The sequence below is a fragment of the Peromyscus maniculatus genome, chromosome 13 (genome assembly GCF_049852395.1).
Source record: "Peromyscus maniculatus bairdii isolate BWxNUB_F1_BW_parent chromosome 13, HU_Pman_BW_mat_3.1, whole genome shotgun sequence".
NCBI lineage: Eukaryota > Metazoa > Chordata > Mammalia > Rodentia > Cricetidae > Peromyscus > Peromyscus maniculatus.
In genome coordinates, this window is record NC_134864.1 from 15,826,362 (window position 1) to 15,843,536 (window position 17,175).

Genomic DNA, 17,175 nt, shown 5'->3' on the forward strand with positions numbered 1-17,175 from the left:
CCCGTAATAGGTCTTTTTCACACGTACCAGCCTTCAGTTAGCTTTATTTATGTTACTTTTGAGGCTGAACTTACATTTAGTTAGTAACTGCTTAGCAATAAGCAAATACTAGAGAATTTCCCAGGATTCCACACACATATATGGGAGATAATCTACAATTTAAGATTGAGACACCGATTTCACCTTTGAAGACAAATTTCTTCGCTGCTCGTCTTATGCCGCTTCTCTCGCTCGACAGTGTGGTTGGATGATATTCACCTGTTCGTTTGTAATATGCAATCTGCTTAAGATGGAGGTCACCATTTTTCCCACTACGGACCATTGTGAACCTAGGTAAGATTATTTAAAGATGTTACTTAAATGACAAGCTAATTCCACTGCTATTTCAGTTCAGGCTTCTGTCACATTTCTGCTTATGCATGAATTGAGCATTCCCAGAATATTATCTGCGAAGGAGGTAATTGCAGTACAGAACAGGGACAGAGTGATGTCTACAAACTAAAACATCTGAATGCTACTTTTGAGATCCTTCTTTCATGCGATGTAAGAAATGCTGAAAGTTTTTGAAATGCTAGGAAGAAAAAGGAAATGAGTCAGTACACTTCAGAACTTTGACTGGAGTCTCTTGTTTGCAACCAAGGAAGTGTTATTCACAAAGGTTGACTTTGTTATGTAGAATTTAAGGAGAGAAGCATAATCTCACATTACTTTTAAATGCATTCACATTCAAGATTATCGCAAAGTGAAAACAAAACTCTACTCAAATCACATTTGATGTCTTTTATAAATGTTTAAATGATAAATTCTAGTCATTTAACAACCAGATTCCATACACTCTGAACCATATATAATCCTAGCTTTCCTTTCACAAAAGTGGCAAAAAGCAAAACAATGCTCCTGTCCATTATGGGCTATCATTAATATAAGACCTTTTAAAAGTAAATGTGGGAGGCCAGCTCCCACTTTTTCAAGGATTCTTATGAGTACGAGAGAGGGATAAGAAAATATTAGGTAGAAAGATAGCAAAGAGGAGAAAGACAGAAACACAGGATAGCTTCGGGAGGACCTAGGTTAATACTCAACGGCCCTTTCTGTTTATTCAAAAGGGCTTTTTTAACAATGGCAAGGGGCGGGGCAAAAGCCCTCCCCCTTGCTAGATCAAAGCACACTGCATAGCCAAGTGTAGACCCTTCCAAACACCTGATAACCATGTCTTTGGTCAAATCATTCCCTTATGCAGGCCTGCTGGGTAAAACAAGCTCAGGTTCTCAGACCCTGAGTAAGTTCTCGCTAGGAAACCTCTGTGGGTCTCCATAAGTAAAAGAAAAAAACTTTTTTTTCCATATTTTCAGTGGCAAAAATGACATTATGCAGTTATCTAGTTGGCTATCAACTCAACCAACCAAACTAATTTTTGGTCTTTCTTTCTTGGCTGTTGGTTTTCATAGGTGGCACTGTTACCATGCGAGAAAGGTTACGAGACAGGACAAAGTCCAATATCAGAGCTTTATTAGGAGGAGAGGACAGAAGAGAGCGTGGCCAGGCTTGTTGGAAAGACACATGAGGAGGAGGGAGAGATGGGCAGCACACGAATTAAGTAGGACATAAGGTCCCTTGCTTGGTTACTGAACTGCACATGTGCAGTCATGCAGCTGGAGGAGTGGCTGGGAATTCCAACACTGCCTGCCATGTTTCTAGGAGACTGACTCTGTGAGGCCATATTTGCTGCTTTCCAAAAGGAACTGTCCACCATAAGGCAATGACGGGGAATCAGAACGCACAAGAGGTCAGGGTATTTACTTCTGAGCTCTTGCTAGAAGCTGACATCTCTACCGAGTCCTGCTGAGAGCCCCTTACCTCTGTCCTTTCTTTCTCTGTAAGTCAACCTCCTTTCTCCTGGAAACTTCAGTCACAGGGTGGCCATCTTCCTCTGTGCAGCTAATTCTCAGGTTTCTTTCTCTCTACACCTCTGGAAATAGGAGCATCGCTACAGTGCCTTCAAAAACCCCGAGAATGTATTTTCTGCTTCTTGCTGAAACTCTGATACCAATTTCAAAATTCTGAATAAGGATGTTTATGCAGCTGAAAGTTTTCCTGTGTCCCACCCAGCTGGCAGCCAGGACAAATCTCTCCCACTCGCGCCCCCCAAGTAAACACACAGAGACTTATATTAATGTAACTATATAACTGCTCAGCCATTAGCTCAGGCTGATTACTGACTAGCTCTTACACTTAAATTAGCCCATAACTATTAATCTATGTATCGCCACATGTTCCATGGCTTTACGTGCGTACCATTACATGTTGCTCCTTTGGCGGCTTGCTTGCATCTCTCCCTTTTGCCTTTCTGTCTCTCTCTTTGAATTCCTGCATGTCTCTAAGTTGTCTTGCCAATAGGCCAAACAGCTTTATTTATCAACCAATCAGAGCAACACATATTTGCAGCATACAGAAAGACATTCCCCTATCACTTCCCCTTTTCTGTCTAAACAAAAGCAAGGTTTTAACTTTAACCTATTAAAATTACAAATAACAAAACAGTTATCAAGCAAGATTACAGTTACAATATCTAGTCTATTTGTATTTTGTAAAATTAAAGAAAATTTTTTTATCTATTCTATATTTGTGAGTCTAAGGTATCATATCTAATTTATCTTTTATCATAACCAAGGAAAATTATAACTATCTAGTCTTCAACTATATCAAAGACCTCAGAATACTACTCATTAAAGTATCTAGGGATTGTGATGACTAATCTCGGTTGTCAACTGGACACACAAGGGAAGAGGAAGCCTCAACTGAGAAGTTGCCTCCATCAGATTGGAGGCTACTATAATATAAATATTCCATAATACTAAGATAGTCCCATCAGAACCTACAAATAGGTTAATTCAGCTATAAAGTATTATCATCAATGAGTTTTAATTCACCTTTTTGAAGACAGGGTTTTGATGAAGCTCAGGTTTGCCGTGGGACTTGTCATCCTTCTCCCTTAGCCCTAAATCCTAGACATAGAGGTCCACATTGCCATACCTGGCATGAGCCCACTTTCAACTAGAGATTTGAGTCATTTTATAGTAGATAGCTATACGCCAAATAAATGGTGAATGGAGCTGCCATGGTTTCTAAAGCATCTCTAAAAGAATGAAACACAATAGGGCATGTAGCTCAGTGATACAGTGCTTGGCTAGGATGTATAAGGTCCTGGGTTTTAAACTTGAGTCCCACACATATGCATACTGTACCCATACACATACATACATACATACATAGAGACAGACAGACACAGACACACACACAACCAAGTATCTGGCACATGCCAGACACAAAATTGGAGATACAATAATGATAACCCTCATGAAGTTTATATTATACTGGGGTTAGAGATTATTTTGAAAGCTAAACTCAAGCTGCATTATTGATAGTAGTTAGAAAATGGAAAGGATCCAAGTGCCCAATGACAGCTAAATAAACAAAATATGGCATGTACACATGCCTTAAAAAAAGAAATGATTCTAACACATGGAAGAATATGGATGAATCTTGAGGAAAGTATGCTAGTGAAATTTTTAAAAAGACAAATATTGTCAAATTCACAGAAACAGAAATTAGAATGGTGGTTCCCAGGAACTGAGGCTATGGTGGTTGACAGATAAATTCAGTTTCATAGCTCCTTCTCTAATTCTGAAACATGCTTGGCTGAGTCAGTAACAGCCTGGGGCCAGGATGTATGGAGGAACATAGTTCCTTCTCTAAAACCTGGAATATGCTTGGGGCCAGGGCGTGGGGGAGCTGTAGCTTCAGATCCTGAGAACACAACTCTTGCCACTGTACGGAGATATGGTGAACAGTGTCAAGGCTACTGTGTGCTCCGTCTGTGATGCTCTTGAGATACTCGGTGTTCCCTCTGTGCAGCATTGCTTGATTAGCTTCCTGCTGACTTTGTCCCATTGTGTGATAGCTTTCCAAGGACACTGTCCAATTTCTCTCCTAAAACCTGTATATAAAATGCTGTAGTTCTTAATAAACTTGCGCAGCTTACACAAGATTCCCTGACCCTGGCTTTCCTGTGTTCTTTATCTTCTCATCCTCTGGTTCTCCCCTTTAAGACCCGGTCACTGAAGAACAACCTGTTGGGCCAGGTTAATATGATGAGTACTTTACTAGAACCTAAAAAACAATTTTAAAAAAAATTTGTTTTAAATAGCTTACAAAGTAGTATGTTTCCTTATACAGTTTTCATTCATACTTAGTTTCTGTTGACCCTACCTCTCACTACTTCTAAGTCTCCCTATTCCTCTTAAACATTTACACTCATTTTTCTCTTGTCTACTTTCATGTCACATGTGTTCAACTGCTCTTCATCACCATCCCTTGGGACCTCCTTTCCCCCCATCTCCTGGACCCCTTTCTACTTTCTTAACCTCTACACATAATCACACACTTCTGTCTTAAAATTAGAAGCTAAGAAGAAAGGGCTCAAACATGGGAGAACATGTAATATCTGTCAGCCTGAACGTAAGCAATATTTTCCAGTTACATTCCTTTTGTTTGCTTTTGAAAATTCTGTAACTTCATTTCTCTTATGGCTCAACAAAATTCAGTGGCATGTATGTGTTGGGGCTTGAAGGAAAATGACCCCCAAAAGGAGTAGCACTATTAGATGTGGCTTTGCTGGAGTAGGTGTGGCCTCACTGGAGGAAGTGTGTCACTGTGGGGGCGGGCTTTGAGGTCTCATATATGCTCAAGCCACGCCCAGTGTCTCAGACCAGACCACTTCCTGTTGCCTGTGAGCCAAGATGTAAGAACTCTCAGCTCCTTCTCTAGCACCATGTCTGCCTGCATGCTGCCATGTCCCACCATGATGGTAATGAACTAAACCTCTGAAACTGTAAGCCAGCCCCAGTGAAATGTTTTCTTTAGAAGAGTTGCTGTGGTTATGGTGTCTCTTCATAGCAATAGTAAACCTAATTAAGACAGTATGTTCTACATATTCATTACCCACACATTCTGTGATGGATATCTGTACAGATTTGATTTCCTCACTATTATAAATAGAACAGCAGTAAGCACAGATATGCAAATATCTCTGTGAAAAGATAGAGACCCTTGGTATATGCCCAGAAATTATACAGCTAGGTCATATGGAAGTTCTTAATTTTGTGAGAAGCCCCTAGGCTTACTTCCATAGTGGCCATGCCAGCTTACCCCGCCGCCGCCCCAACTGAGTAAGAGTTCCCTTTTCTCACATCCTTGGCCTGTTTTTTGTTGTCATTTGATGTCTTGATGATGGTCACTCTTACTGGTCAGAGGCGGAAGTTCAAATTTAATTTACACTTACCTCGTGGCTAAAGATGTAAGACAATTTTTAAAAAACGGCTTCAGTTATCTGTATTGCTCTTTTGTGAATTTTCTGCTCAGTCCTTAACCCATTTATAAAACTGGATTATTGTTTATTTTAGGATTTTGATGTCTCTGTTTCTAGGTAGTAATCCTCTACCAGAAGCATACCATGGAATGATTTCCCCGTTGCGCAGGCTTTCTCGGCACTCACCAGTTCCCTTTGCTGTACGGAAGCTTTTCAGTTTTGTGAGGTGCGTATATTAGTTACTGTCATTACTGTTGCTAAGAAGACCCGGCAAGAGCACCTGAGGAAGTTCTGGTTTATTCTGGTTCACAGCTGGAAAGCACAAGGGTCAGGACAGGGAAGTCAGTGTGGGGGCCGTTTTCAGGTTTCCTCGGGGCGTTACCCAGCAGGTCTGCATGGAGAGGATGACTGGACCACGGGCCTGAGTGCAGGTGTCTGAGACGGTCTGCACTTGGCTGTGCTGGGGGGAGGTCTTTTGCTCCACCCCTTGGCATTCCTATAAATACTCTGGGGCAGAGACAGTCAGGACCAGTGGATAAGGATCCAGGCCCACCCTCTCTGTTTCTCTCCTCTCTATTTCTAACCAAGTCTCTTATCCCTCATTCCTCAAGAGTTCCTGTTGTAAATAAGTGTGGGGGCTGGTCTCCCACAAATAAGTTGGTTGGAGTGAGGCAGCTGGGCACATGGCGTTCTCCTAGGAAGCTGGGTATGAGGAATGTTAGGGCTCACATGCCAGTTACACTTTACCAATTGAGGTCTTCCTACCTCAATTCATTTTATCTAGTTAATTCCCCAAAGGCATCCTGAGACACTTGTTTCCCAGGTAATCCTAGAGCCTGTCAAGTTAACGTTATCAACTATTCCAGTGTCATTTTTGACTGGTGGCCTTATTTCCTGAGTAACTGGAGTCCTAGTCAGGAAATCCTCAAATACGCCTATATCTTGATGTATATACATTTCCTCTAACAGTTTCAGAGTTTCAGGTCTGCTGTTAAAGTCTTTAGAACACTTGGAGTTAATTTTAAGCAAGGTGAGAGATAAGGATCTAGGCTTCATTCGTCTATGGGTAGATTTCCAGTTTTCCAAGCCCCATTTGCTTGCTAAGGAGGCTGTTCTTTACTACAAGAATTTTTGACATCTCTGTCAAAAATCACTTGGCTACAGCTGCACAGGTACAAGTCAGGAACTTTAATTTGGTGTCAGTACCATGCTGGTTTTGTTACTACGGTTCTGTAATGTAACTAGAAATCAGATATGGTGATACCTTCCACCCTTATTTATTATTGCTCAGGATGGGCTTGGCTACTTTGAGGGCTTTTGTGTTTCCAAATGAGTTTTGACTGTTTAAAAGTATTTCTATGAAGAATGGCATTGGGTGGCATTGCTTTTGGTAAGATACTCATTTCATAATATACAGATTCTTGTAATCCAAGGACATGGAATAGCATGGATTCTTCTAGGGTTGTTGTTTTTTTTCTTTTTTTTTTTTTTTTTGTTCCTTTTTTTGTTTTGTTTTATTTTTTAGGCAGGGCCTCACTGTGTAACCCTGTTTGGTCTAGAACTCTCTATGTACACCAGGCTAGCCCTGAACTCACAGAAATCCGCCTACCTCTGCCTCCTAAGCCCTGGGATTAAAGGCACAACCACACCACACCTTATTTTAAGGGTTGTGTTACAGGGCCCTTTCACTTCACTGTTGAAGGTTACAAGGAAGGTTGTATTGTTGAGATTTAGACGCTTGTGAATGGGAACCTTTCCTGCTCTCGTCCTCAGCACGCTGGTTTATCATAAACAGGAAAGCTAGTTTTAGGATGTTAACCTTTTATCCTGTCACTTGCTCAAAGTGTTTTAACCAACCTAAGAGTTTTCTGACAGGAGTTGTTAGGGTCTTTTATGTATAGACTCATTATATTTGTAAATAAGGATACTTTGATATCTTCCTTTCCGATTTGTATCCCTTTTGTTTGCTTTGCTTATCTTACAGCTCAAGAAAATAAGTAAGTAAGTAAGGAAATAAATAGAGAGAGAGAGAGAGAGATTTGGCTTTCATGAGGGGCATAATCCAAAAAGGTTAGTTCCAACAACAGGGCTATGACAGGCCATTGGAAACAAGAGGGAAGAAAACTTACATGACCGAAGACATGACGTTCTTTAGAAGGAAGGGGCAACATTTAACACAGAGAAGACAGGAGTGAAAATTAGACAACTTCATTAACACTCCAATTCCCATCAAATTAATCTACAGATTCAATACAATCCCAATTCGAGGAAAATCGGCAAGTTAATGCAATTATCCAGTTTTTTTTTTTTTTTTTCCTGTTGGGACTTACAGTTTTTTTTTTTTATTCTAGACAAGGACTTTTTATAGACATTTCAGAAAGAAATAATTTATTTCCATTTTCCCCTACCTTTTGTAAAACCCAGTAAGTTACTTCTAAATTGAAATGTAAAATCAAAAGGCTTAGAAGAGTTCAAATGACTGTGAAAAACGATATATGTAAAAACCTTCACATTGGAATATTTTAAGACTGTGGGACTAAAATAATGACAGCTGCCGATCCATTAGACAGAACAGTGTCTAGAAACAGCCACTCAGATATGGTAAATTGATTTTCAACAAGGGTAACAAAGAAATGATAATTTTCAAGAAATGTTGGGCCAATTAAACATCCATATATTAAAAAGGTGAACGTCCATTCATATCTCACAGTACGTGTAAAAATCAGTTCACAACTGGCCACAGACAGATACTTAAGAGCTAAAATGACAGTATTTCCAGAAAAGAAAAACATAAAACACTTGTGAGCTTAAGTTAGACTAAGGAGTAAGTCTAAAACATGATTTCTGAAGGAAAGGATTAAAAATTTTTTTAAAGGACACTACTAAGAAAAACAGTCGAAGGAATAATATTTGTAGTACCGATCTATGACAAAGCATTCAAGAATTCTCAAAGCTTAGCAAGAAAGCAAATAGCCTAACTTTAAACATGAGCATGAAATCCGAAATGAACGTCTATGAAAGAGATATCATAGCACATGAGAAATACTCAACATCATTAGACAATGGAAAATGTCAAGTATAGCCACATAAGGATTGGAGCATACAAATACAGACAACAAAAACCAGAGACTCATGCACTGTTGGTGAGATACATAACAAGTAGGGGATGTGAGGAAGACACGAACTCGGAGTAAGAATTTCAGGTGTGTGACATTTACGTAGGTCTTAGTGACCATGTTGGGTGGAAAAAAGGACATAGTAATTGTCCCTCCTTTTCAATAAACAAAAAGATCAATGAAATAATGGATTTAAAAGTCTTTTCCAAATGGCAAAATGATATATAATCATTCTTATATTTATGTTTTCAATCAAGTGGTTTAAAGTAATAGAATCTTCTTTCTTAAAATATTCTATCAAAAAAGATTTTAAATTTTTTTATTAATATAATTAATATTTTAGAGCAATATCTATGTTTTACTGTTAATAGTAAAGTTCTGAAGACCTAGCAAGAGGTATTACTTGCTTTTTTTGTTGTTGTTGTTGTTGTTGTTTTTTGTTTTTTTTAGGGTATCTGTGGTGATATTTTATTTGTACTGAAATGTGATTTTAATTTTATGTTAATAAATAAAGTTGCCCTGGGGACAGAGCTATTAGAGCCATAGTAAGAGCGTGGTGGTTAGAAGAGCTAGGTAGATTTCTGTGTGTTCAGGGATACAGCCAGTATTGGAGACATACGCCTTTAAGACCTGGAGGGCGGTACTTACAGGCAGTGATGAGGCAGTCATGTGGTTGGGTTTACAACCAATGAGAAGGCAGAACAGAAAGATTATTTAAACAGGGACACAGGAAGTACCTCCCTCTCTCGGGGAAGCTAGGAGCACTGCAGGAGGTAAGATTTTATCTCTGAGCTCTGACCTCTCGGCTTTCTCTTTTACTTTGGCTCTGTGTTTCTTATTTTAATAATACGATTGGTTACATCTACATCTGGCGCCCAACGTGGGGAGAATCCATTAAAAACTGCTTGGGGCCGGATCCCTAGCCGGAGCAGCCGGCTCCCTAGCCCCGGCCCAGGTCTGCTTGGGCTCAGGCTGGACTGTGAGCTGCTTGCTTAAAGCCAGTGCTACAAACAGCTCAGGCCTGCCCTGCTAAACAGGGCCCCTGGCTGTAAAGCCAAGCTCTGACTCGGCTCAAGAGGGAACAAGTGGCTGGCTTTAAGCTTTAGCTGGCTACCCCTTCGCTTTCACTTTCACTTTCACTTTCGCTTTCGCTTTCGCTTTTGCTTTCTCTCTTGCTTTCTCTCTGTCTCTCTGTTTCTCTCTCTCTCTCTTTCTCTCTCTCTCTCTCTCTGGATTCACACCTAGGACTCTAGGTGGCTGTTTTGAAATTCGCTCGGATTTCTACTGTTCTACGCAGATTTGGTAAGTCATAAAGGAAACTATTTAAAAGACAAATTTTTTCCACATTTAAAAAAAATGGGTTTCCTGTGTACATTGGAAGAAAATTGGGTTTTGTTTGAAATTTTAGGCAGTCTGACAATGGAACAACTATATGAAAAGATTAGTATTATGGGAATTATGCAGTTAATCACCATGCTTATTCTCATTTTACTATTTAAAAAGATAGTCGATTTAAGTGCCAGGATAACAGCTTTAGAAAAACCTGTTAATTTTAACAGTGAAGTTGGTTCAAGTTTGGATCATAAGGTTACAGAAAGAAAGCCTGTTTTCACACAATCATCCTTAATTTATCCTGTAACCGTACAGCAGATGCCTGATCAAATGGCTACACAAAATATCTGGGCTCCAATTGAACTGATGGATTTTAAAAGGTTTAAGGAGGCAATAATATCTTATGGCATGCATTCCCCATATGTAAAGCAAATGTTAAACTCTTGGTCAACATATAATAGGATTATACCACAGGACTGGCGGGACCTTGCACAAGCTGTTCTGGAACCCAGCCAGAGAATTCAATTTCTAACGTGGTTTAAGGAGGAAGCTAGACACGTAGAAACACAATGGAGGGATAAAGGAATACAAGTTTGTCAGGATCAGCTTATTGGAGAAGGCCAATATGCTTCAATACAAACACAATGTTTATATGATGTTCAAACCGTAATTTTATGTCGAATGGCAGCCTTGAATGCATGGGACAGAGTTGATGAACCAGGAAAAAAACATGAGTCATTCACAAAGGTTATGCAAGGCCCAAAAGAATCTTTCACAGATTTTTTAGAAAGACTGGCTTCAGCAGTAAACAGAATGGTCTCAGGATCAGAAGCTAGTAAGGCAATAATTGAAGCTTTGGCATTTGAGAATGCGAATGCAGCATGCAAAAGAATAATCAGGCCGTTAAGGGCAAGATCTGCACCTTTGGAAGATTGGATTAGAGAAACAATTAATGTTGAGGTTGATGAGCATGATACGTGGGTAGGAGAAGTAATTTCAAAAGGTTTGAGGAGTGTTAGATGTTTTGGGTGTGGAAAGCAAGGACATTTTAAAAGGGACTGTAAACAGGTAATTCCTAGAAGCAATGTTTCTTCAAGGAACAATGGCAACAGAATGCCCCTTCCTTCTGGAGTATGCAGAAGGTGTGGTAAGGGAAAACACTGGACCAACGAATGTAGATCAACAAAGGACAGACAGGGTAATCCTTTGCCTCAGTTTTCGGGAAACTCCCAGAGGGGCCTCAGGCAGGCCCCCAGTGCAAATCCAGTTCAAACCTTTCCTGCAGCTGTAGAGGAAATCCCTGCTCTGAGCGATTAAATAACCAAATGACTATTGGAATAAATCATGCTGGTCAGGATGATGAAAAAGAGAGAATAGAAAATTCAGGAGAAAACATAAAGAAAATTTTTTGGCAAACTTCTATTAATGAACAGAGACCAAAATTAACGATAAAAATAAATGGTGTTTTGTTGTCTGGTCTGGTAGACACAGGTGCGGACATTACCATAATTGCACCAGAATTTTGGCATCCAGCTTGGCCTCTTCAAGAGGTAAACGTTCAACTGTTAGGAATTGGGACATTATCTGGAGTGAAACAGAGTGCAAGATGGCTGGAATGTATAGGTCCAGAAGGACAGAGAGGAAAATTAAAACCATATGTCGCTAACATAGCTATGAACCTGTGGGGTCGAGACTTGTTGCAACAATGGAATACTCAGATTAAAATCCCTCCAATCTCAGAAACAAATCATAAACTAGCACATGTTTCTGAGAGAAATATTAGAAGGCATTATTTTGAGTGGTCACCAGCCATCCATATTATACAGGAACAGGGCACAACAACTGATAATCTTCCAAAAATACCAACAGCTCTACCTTTAAAATGGTTAACAGACAAGCCTGTATGGGTTCAGCAATGGCCTTTAACAACAGAGAAACTCCAGGCTTTAGAAGAGCTGGTAGAAGAACAGTTAAATGCTCAGCATATTGAACAGTCAACCAGCCCTTGGAATTCTCCTGTATTTGTTATTAAAAAGAAATCTGGTAAATGGAGAATGGTAACAGACCTTAGAGCAATTAACAAAGTAATTCAGCCGATGGGCTCTCTACAATCTGGAATTCCTTTGCCTACTCTACATCTGTTACCAAAAGGATGGCCTCTCATAGTTATTGATTTAAAAGACTATTTCTTTTCAATACCCTTACAAGAAAAGGACAAAGAAAGATTTGCTTTCACAGTGCCTACTTATAATAATTCTCAACCGGTTAAAAGATTTCAATGGAGGGTCCTCCCACAGGGAATGTTAAATAGCCCAACTCTGTGTCAATATTTTGTACAACAGCCATTGGAAGTGATACGTAAAAAATTTCCTAAATCTATAATTTATCATTATATGGATGATATTTTACTAGCTGACTCAAATGCAGATACTTTAGAAAGAATGTTTGAAGAAGTAAAGAAAATTTTGCCTTGCTGGGGATTACAAATTGCTCCTGAAAAGATACAAAGAGGAGATTCTATTAATTATTTAGGATATAAAATAGAGCTACAAAAAATTAGACCCCAAAAGGTGCAAATTAGGAGAGATAGACTACAGACTCTTAATGACTTTCAAAGATTATTTGGAGATATTTCTCATCTACGAACTATTGTTGGGGTAAAAAATGATGAACTGACTAATTTGTTCAAAACCTTAGAAGGTGACAAGGACTTAAATAGTCCAAGAGAATTATCACCTGAAGCTGAGAAAGAATTGGCCTTGGTAGAAAAGAAAGTACATGAAGGGCACGTGGATCGTATTGATCCAAAGCTGGATTGCATTTTGGTTATTTTACCTTCTAGGCATTCTCCTACTGGAATATTAATGCAGAGGGAAGATATTATATTGGAATGGATATTTTTACCAAATAAACCAAATAAAAAATTAAAAACTTATGGGGAAAAAATCTCTGACTTGATTTGGAAAGGAAAATTGAGACTTCGTCAATTAGCAGGAATAGACCCAGCAGAAATTGTCGTACCTTTAACTAAGGAGGACATTGAAAAATTATGGACAGAAAGTGAACCTTGGCAAAGAGCTTGCAGTAATTTTTTGGGAGAAATTAACAGCAAATATCCCAAAAGCAACAGAATTGATTTTATAAAGAGAGCTGATTGGATCTTGCCTCGAATTGTACGGCAAAAACCCATATCTGGAGTTCGTACATTTTATACAGATGCCAACAAACAAGGAAAGGCAGGTTACAAATCAGAAAATTTAAGTAAAGTGGTACAAAGTCCTTATAATTCAGTGCAAAAATCAGAATTGTATGCTATTCTGTTGGTATTAATGGATTTTTCAGAACCTCTCAACATAGTAACTGACTCTCAGTATGCTGAAAGAGTGGTATTACATATTGAGACTGCAGAATTTATCCCTGATGCTTCAGAATTAACTTCACTATTTATTCAATTACAAGATACAATCAGGAAAAGGAGTCATCCTTTATATATAACTCACATCCGATCTCATACTGGTCTGCCAGGCCCTCTAGCACAAGGCAATGATGAGATTGATAAATTATTGATAGGAAATGTGCTGGAGGCCTCAGAATTTCATAAAAAACATCATGTCAATAGTAAAGGTTTAAAAAAGGATTTTCCCATAACCTGGCAACAAGCCAAAGAAATAGTAAAGAAATGTCCTACTTGTTCCTTCTATAATCAAACACCATTACCAGCAGGATGTAACCCAAAGGGTACTCAGAGGAATGAAATCTGGCAGATGGACGTGTTTCACTTTGCAGAATTTGGAAAACTGAAATATGTACACCACACTATCGATACTTATTCAGGATTTCAATGGGCAACTGCTCTGAGTTCTGAAAAAGCTGATTCTGTAATCACTCATTTGCTAGAAGTTATGGCCATTATGGGTATACCTGCACAAATCAAAACTGACAATGCTCCATCATATGTCTCTGTTAAAATGAAACAGTTTTTTGCTTATTACAATATAAAGCATATTACAGGTATACCACATAATCCTACAGGTCAAGCAGTTATAGAAAGATCAAACAGAACTCTAAAGGATATGCTAAATAAACAGAAAGGAGTAACAAAAACCCCCAGAAATAGACTGCATAATGCTCTATTAACTTTGAATTTTCTGAATGCCAATGAGAAAGGAACAACAGCTGCAGAGAGACATTGGGTAATAGAAAAAACTACAGAATTAAATCAGCCTATATACTTTAAGGATGTGCTGACCTCAGAATGGAAGCCAGGGTATGTATTACGTTGGGGACGAGGTTTTGCTTTTGTTTCTACAGGAGAAGATAAGCTGTGGATACCATCAAAATTGATAAAGGTTCGATTTGAACAAGAAAAACCTCTTAATTAGAGGAGGTGATAGTTCATCAGCCAGCATGAACATCCAATTTAAACTAACTTGTACCTGTAACACATGTCTTTTCATTTAATCAGATAATAACTTGCCAAAAAGGAACATCCCCAAAATTAGTCTTGGGGGAAGGTTTTTGTTTTTGTCTTTTAGGAGAATGAAGGTTAAGGAATCTGAAGGACACAAGACAAATGAGACAACTGAAGAAAAGGGACAAATCATCTATCCCAGGAAACAGAGTATATGGGAGTATATGGCATATGGGTATATATTATCTAAAAAATTTTATGTCTTCTTAAATGTTTGTTTCTGCTTTTCTCTAAAGATTTAACACTATTGGTTTTCTAATAGTCCCAGTTCAATTAAAATTTAAAGCTGACTTTGGAGTTGGAGAATGGCTCTCTCCTTCTTTAAACTCAAGCATGTTGTTAAAATGAAAATACAAACTCCCTGTATCATGACAGAATAAAAGAGCCATTTTCTGCTATGGGACAGGACAAAAGCCAAATTAATTAAGGGACTATTCTATTACTAATCTCAACTCTTTGATTCTATTCTGATTCTTTAAACTTTTCTTAAAGTATAAATTTTATATCAAAATTTACAAGATTAATATATATATACATTTTAAACTTTGTTAAGATATGAATGGTCATATAGAGTACTAACTAATTCTAGAAAAAAGGCTTCAGTTAGCTGCATATATATGTCTTTGTGTTCGAGTCTCTTATCAGTTTTCTGCAGGAAATCACGGCCAGGCCTAACATCAACTGAAGTCTCCGGAAAGAAGATGGGGCCCCACAACAACAACAACAACAACAATTCCACGTGGACAATAATAATATCACTAAGCTGACAAACATCATCTACAGATCAGCTTTGAACTACAAGGTGCTCAGAACAATTTTGAGATGACTAGCTGAGATGATCCAGTCTCAAAGACTACTTGAATAAGGACTTGAGATAAACCCTGAACTTTGGCTTTATACACAGACTGGATAATAATGAAGGATATAGTTACCTTTCCTAGAATTTGACAATTAACCTAAATTTTTCTTTCAGGATAAAGATAACTTCACCCATACCCAGCAGGAAGCAATTTTAAGAATATGACACCCACATTGCCAAAGAAGTGGTGTGGGGCAGGTGGTTTTTTGGTTCTTTTAATGGGTTTTGGGTCTGGGATAATTTTCAATTGTTTAGGGGGGTTGGGTACAAGTTGTTGTCAAGGGTTAGGAAAAAGGCTAAGCAAAGGAGATTAGATTTAAGATTCTTGTTTAAAAAAAAAAAAAAAAAGAAAGAAAAGAAAAAGACAATTACTAGTTTTAAATACTTTACATTATTACCAACTATTAGGATATAAAGAAATGAAAGTTAGTAGTTAGACATTACAATAGAAATTGTAGTCATATTAGATATGTTTTAAAAATTGAGCAGATATATTTTAGACAGGTCATCTTCAAACCCTTCAGAGATCTACTGAATATGGCATTTAAAATGTTTTAATAACTTAGAAATTTTTCTTTTTTGAGACATGTCGGCTCCTGGCAGTACCAATCTACTTCAGAGAAAATATGGGCATTGAAGAAACTGCATATGGAGTTAATTTTCATTGTGGCAAAAGTTAGCCACTGGACAACAAAGTATCCTCAAATCAACAGAAAAAATGGACAGACAGAACTCGAAACAAAGGACTACTGATTCTTGCCAAAACAAGTGTGGTTATGGCTTTATCAAAAGGCATCTTCTGAGGCCAGGACAATATGGCACCATCCCTGAAGTGGCCTTCACAATCTGGAAAAGGTACAGTGCCCTTTTCTTTGAAGGCAGCTGAACAGGCAGTGGGCCGATGGCTTCTGTTGTGCAATGGAACAGCAACTGAAAGCTCACGCCTCTCAATAGTAGACTGGCATTTAATAGAGGGATGTGGAGAAGGGCATGCTTAGATGAAGCCATATATACACAGCCAAGAAGAATGGACAGCTGAATTCAAAAACCATCAACAATTTCCAGAATTTAAAATCCTGAATCATGACATGACACTAGTGGAATTCAGGTGTTTCTGGTACATGGACTGCTCTCACCCAATGTGAGGTTGAACTGTTGACCTTGTGTACATCCTACTTCACAAATGAGTCTGTCAGATACGATAAGCCTATAGGCTGAAGATGATGCCCCAACACTGTGGAGAAACCTCAGGTGACTGTCCAGGCAGCTGGCTGTTTCTGTCAACTCACAAAATTTTTGGAAGTTGCTTTTGTGCACTTCCTGTTTTTATTTTTGTTAGCTAATATTATTTCCTTCTTGGGTCTCTGAGGGAGTTGAAGATTAGTTAGTTATAGTTGAAGATTAATTAGGATAGAAAGTGAATTAGATACATTTTGGACTTACTAAAATAGGATAGATAAGGGAATTATTTTCTCTGATTTGTCAAATACAAATGGACTAGACATTGTTTAGGTATTTGTTACTTGTATATATTGTATATAGTTATTGTACTTTTGTATATAGTTTTTCTTTTGTTAGTTATAACCTTTTGCCTTTTTTCTTTTTATTAAAATAGAAAAGGGGAAATGTGGTGATATTTTATTTGTACTGAAATGTGATTTTAATTTTATGTTAATAAATAAAGTTGCCCTGGGGTCAGAGCTATTAGAGCCATAGTAAGAGCGTGGTGGTTAGAAGAGCTAGGTAGATTTCTGTGTGTTCAGGGATACAGCCAGTATTGGAGACATACGCCTTTAAGACCTGGAGGGCGGTACTTACAGGCAGTGATGAGGCAGTCATGTGGTTGGGTTTACAACCAATGAGAAGGCAGAACAGAAAGATTATTTAAACAGGGACACAGGAAGTACCTCCCTCTCTCGGGGAAGCTAGGAGCACTGCAGGAGGTAAGATTTTATCTCTGAGCTCTGACCTCTCGGCTTTCTCTTTTACTTTGGCTCTGTGTTTCTTATTTTAATAATACGATTGGTTA

At 38.4% G+C, this 17,175-nt stretch overlaps 1 protein-coding gene across 28 annotated transcripts in view; it reads right to left on the reverse strand.

The window, feature by feature from the left end:
• The window catches only part of Gin1 (gypsy retrotransposon integrase 1), a 35,237-nt gene that overhangs the window by 16,535 nt on the left and 1,527 nt on the right, over positions 1-17,175 (reverse strand). For 4 of the 28 annotated variants that reach the window (XM_006985732.4, XM_042259925.2, XM_076549739.1 and 1 more), the window contains one exon: positions 184-329. In XM_006985732.4, the coding sequence (XP_006985794.1) occupies positions 184-322 (139 nt within the window). In that variant the 5' untranslated portion in view covers positions 323-329. Of the gene's footprint in view, positions 1-183; positions 330-1,857; positions 2,041-2,930; positions 3,137-4,042; positions 4,171-5,511; positions 5,681-17,175 lie in introns of those variants that run through there. The other 24 variants (XM_076549728.1, XM_076549722.1, XM_042259930.2 and 21 more) reach the window with 17 other exon arrangements.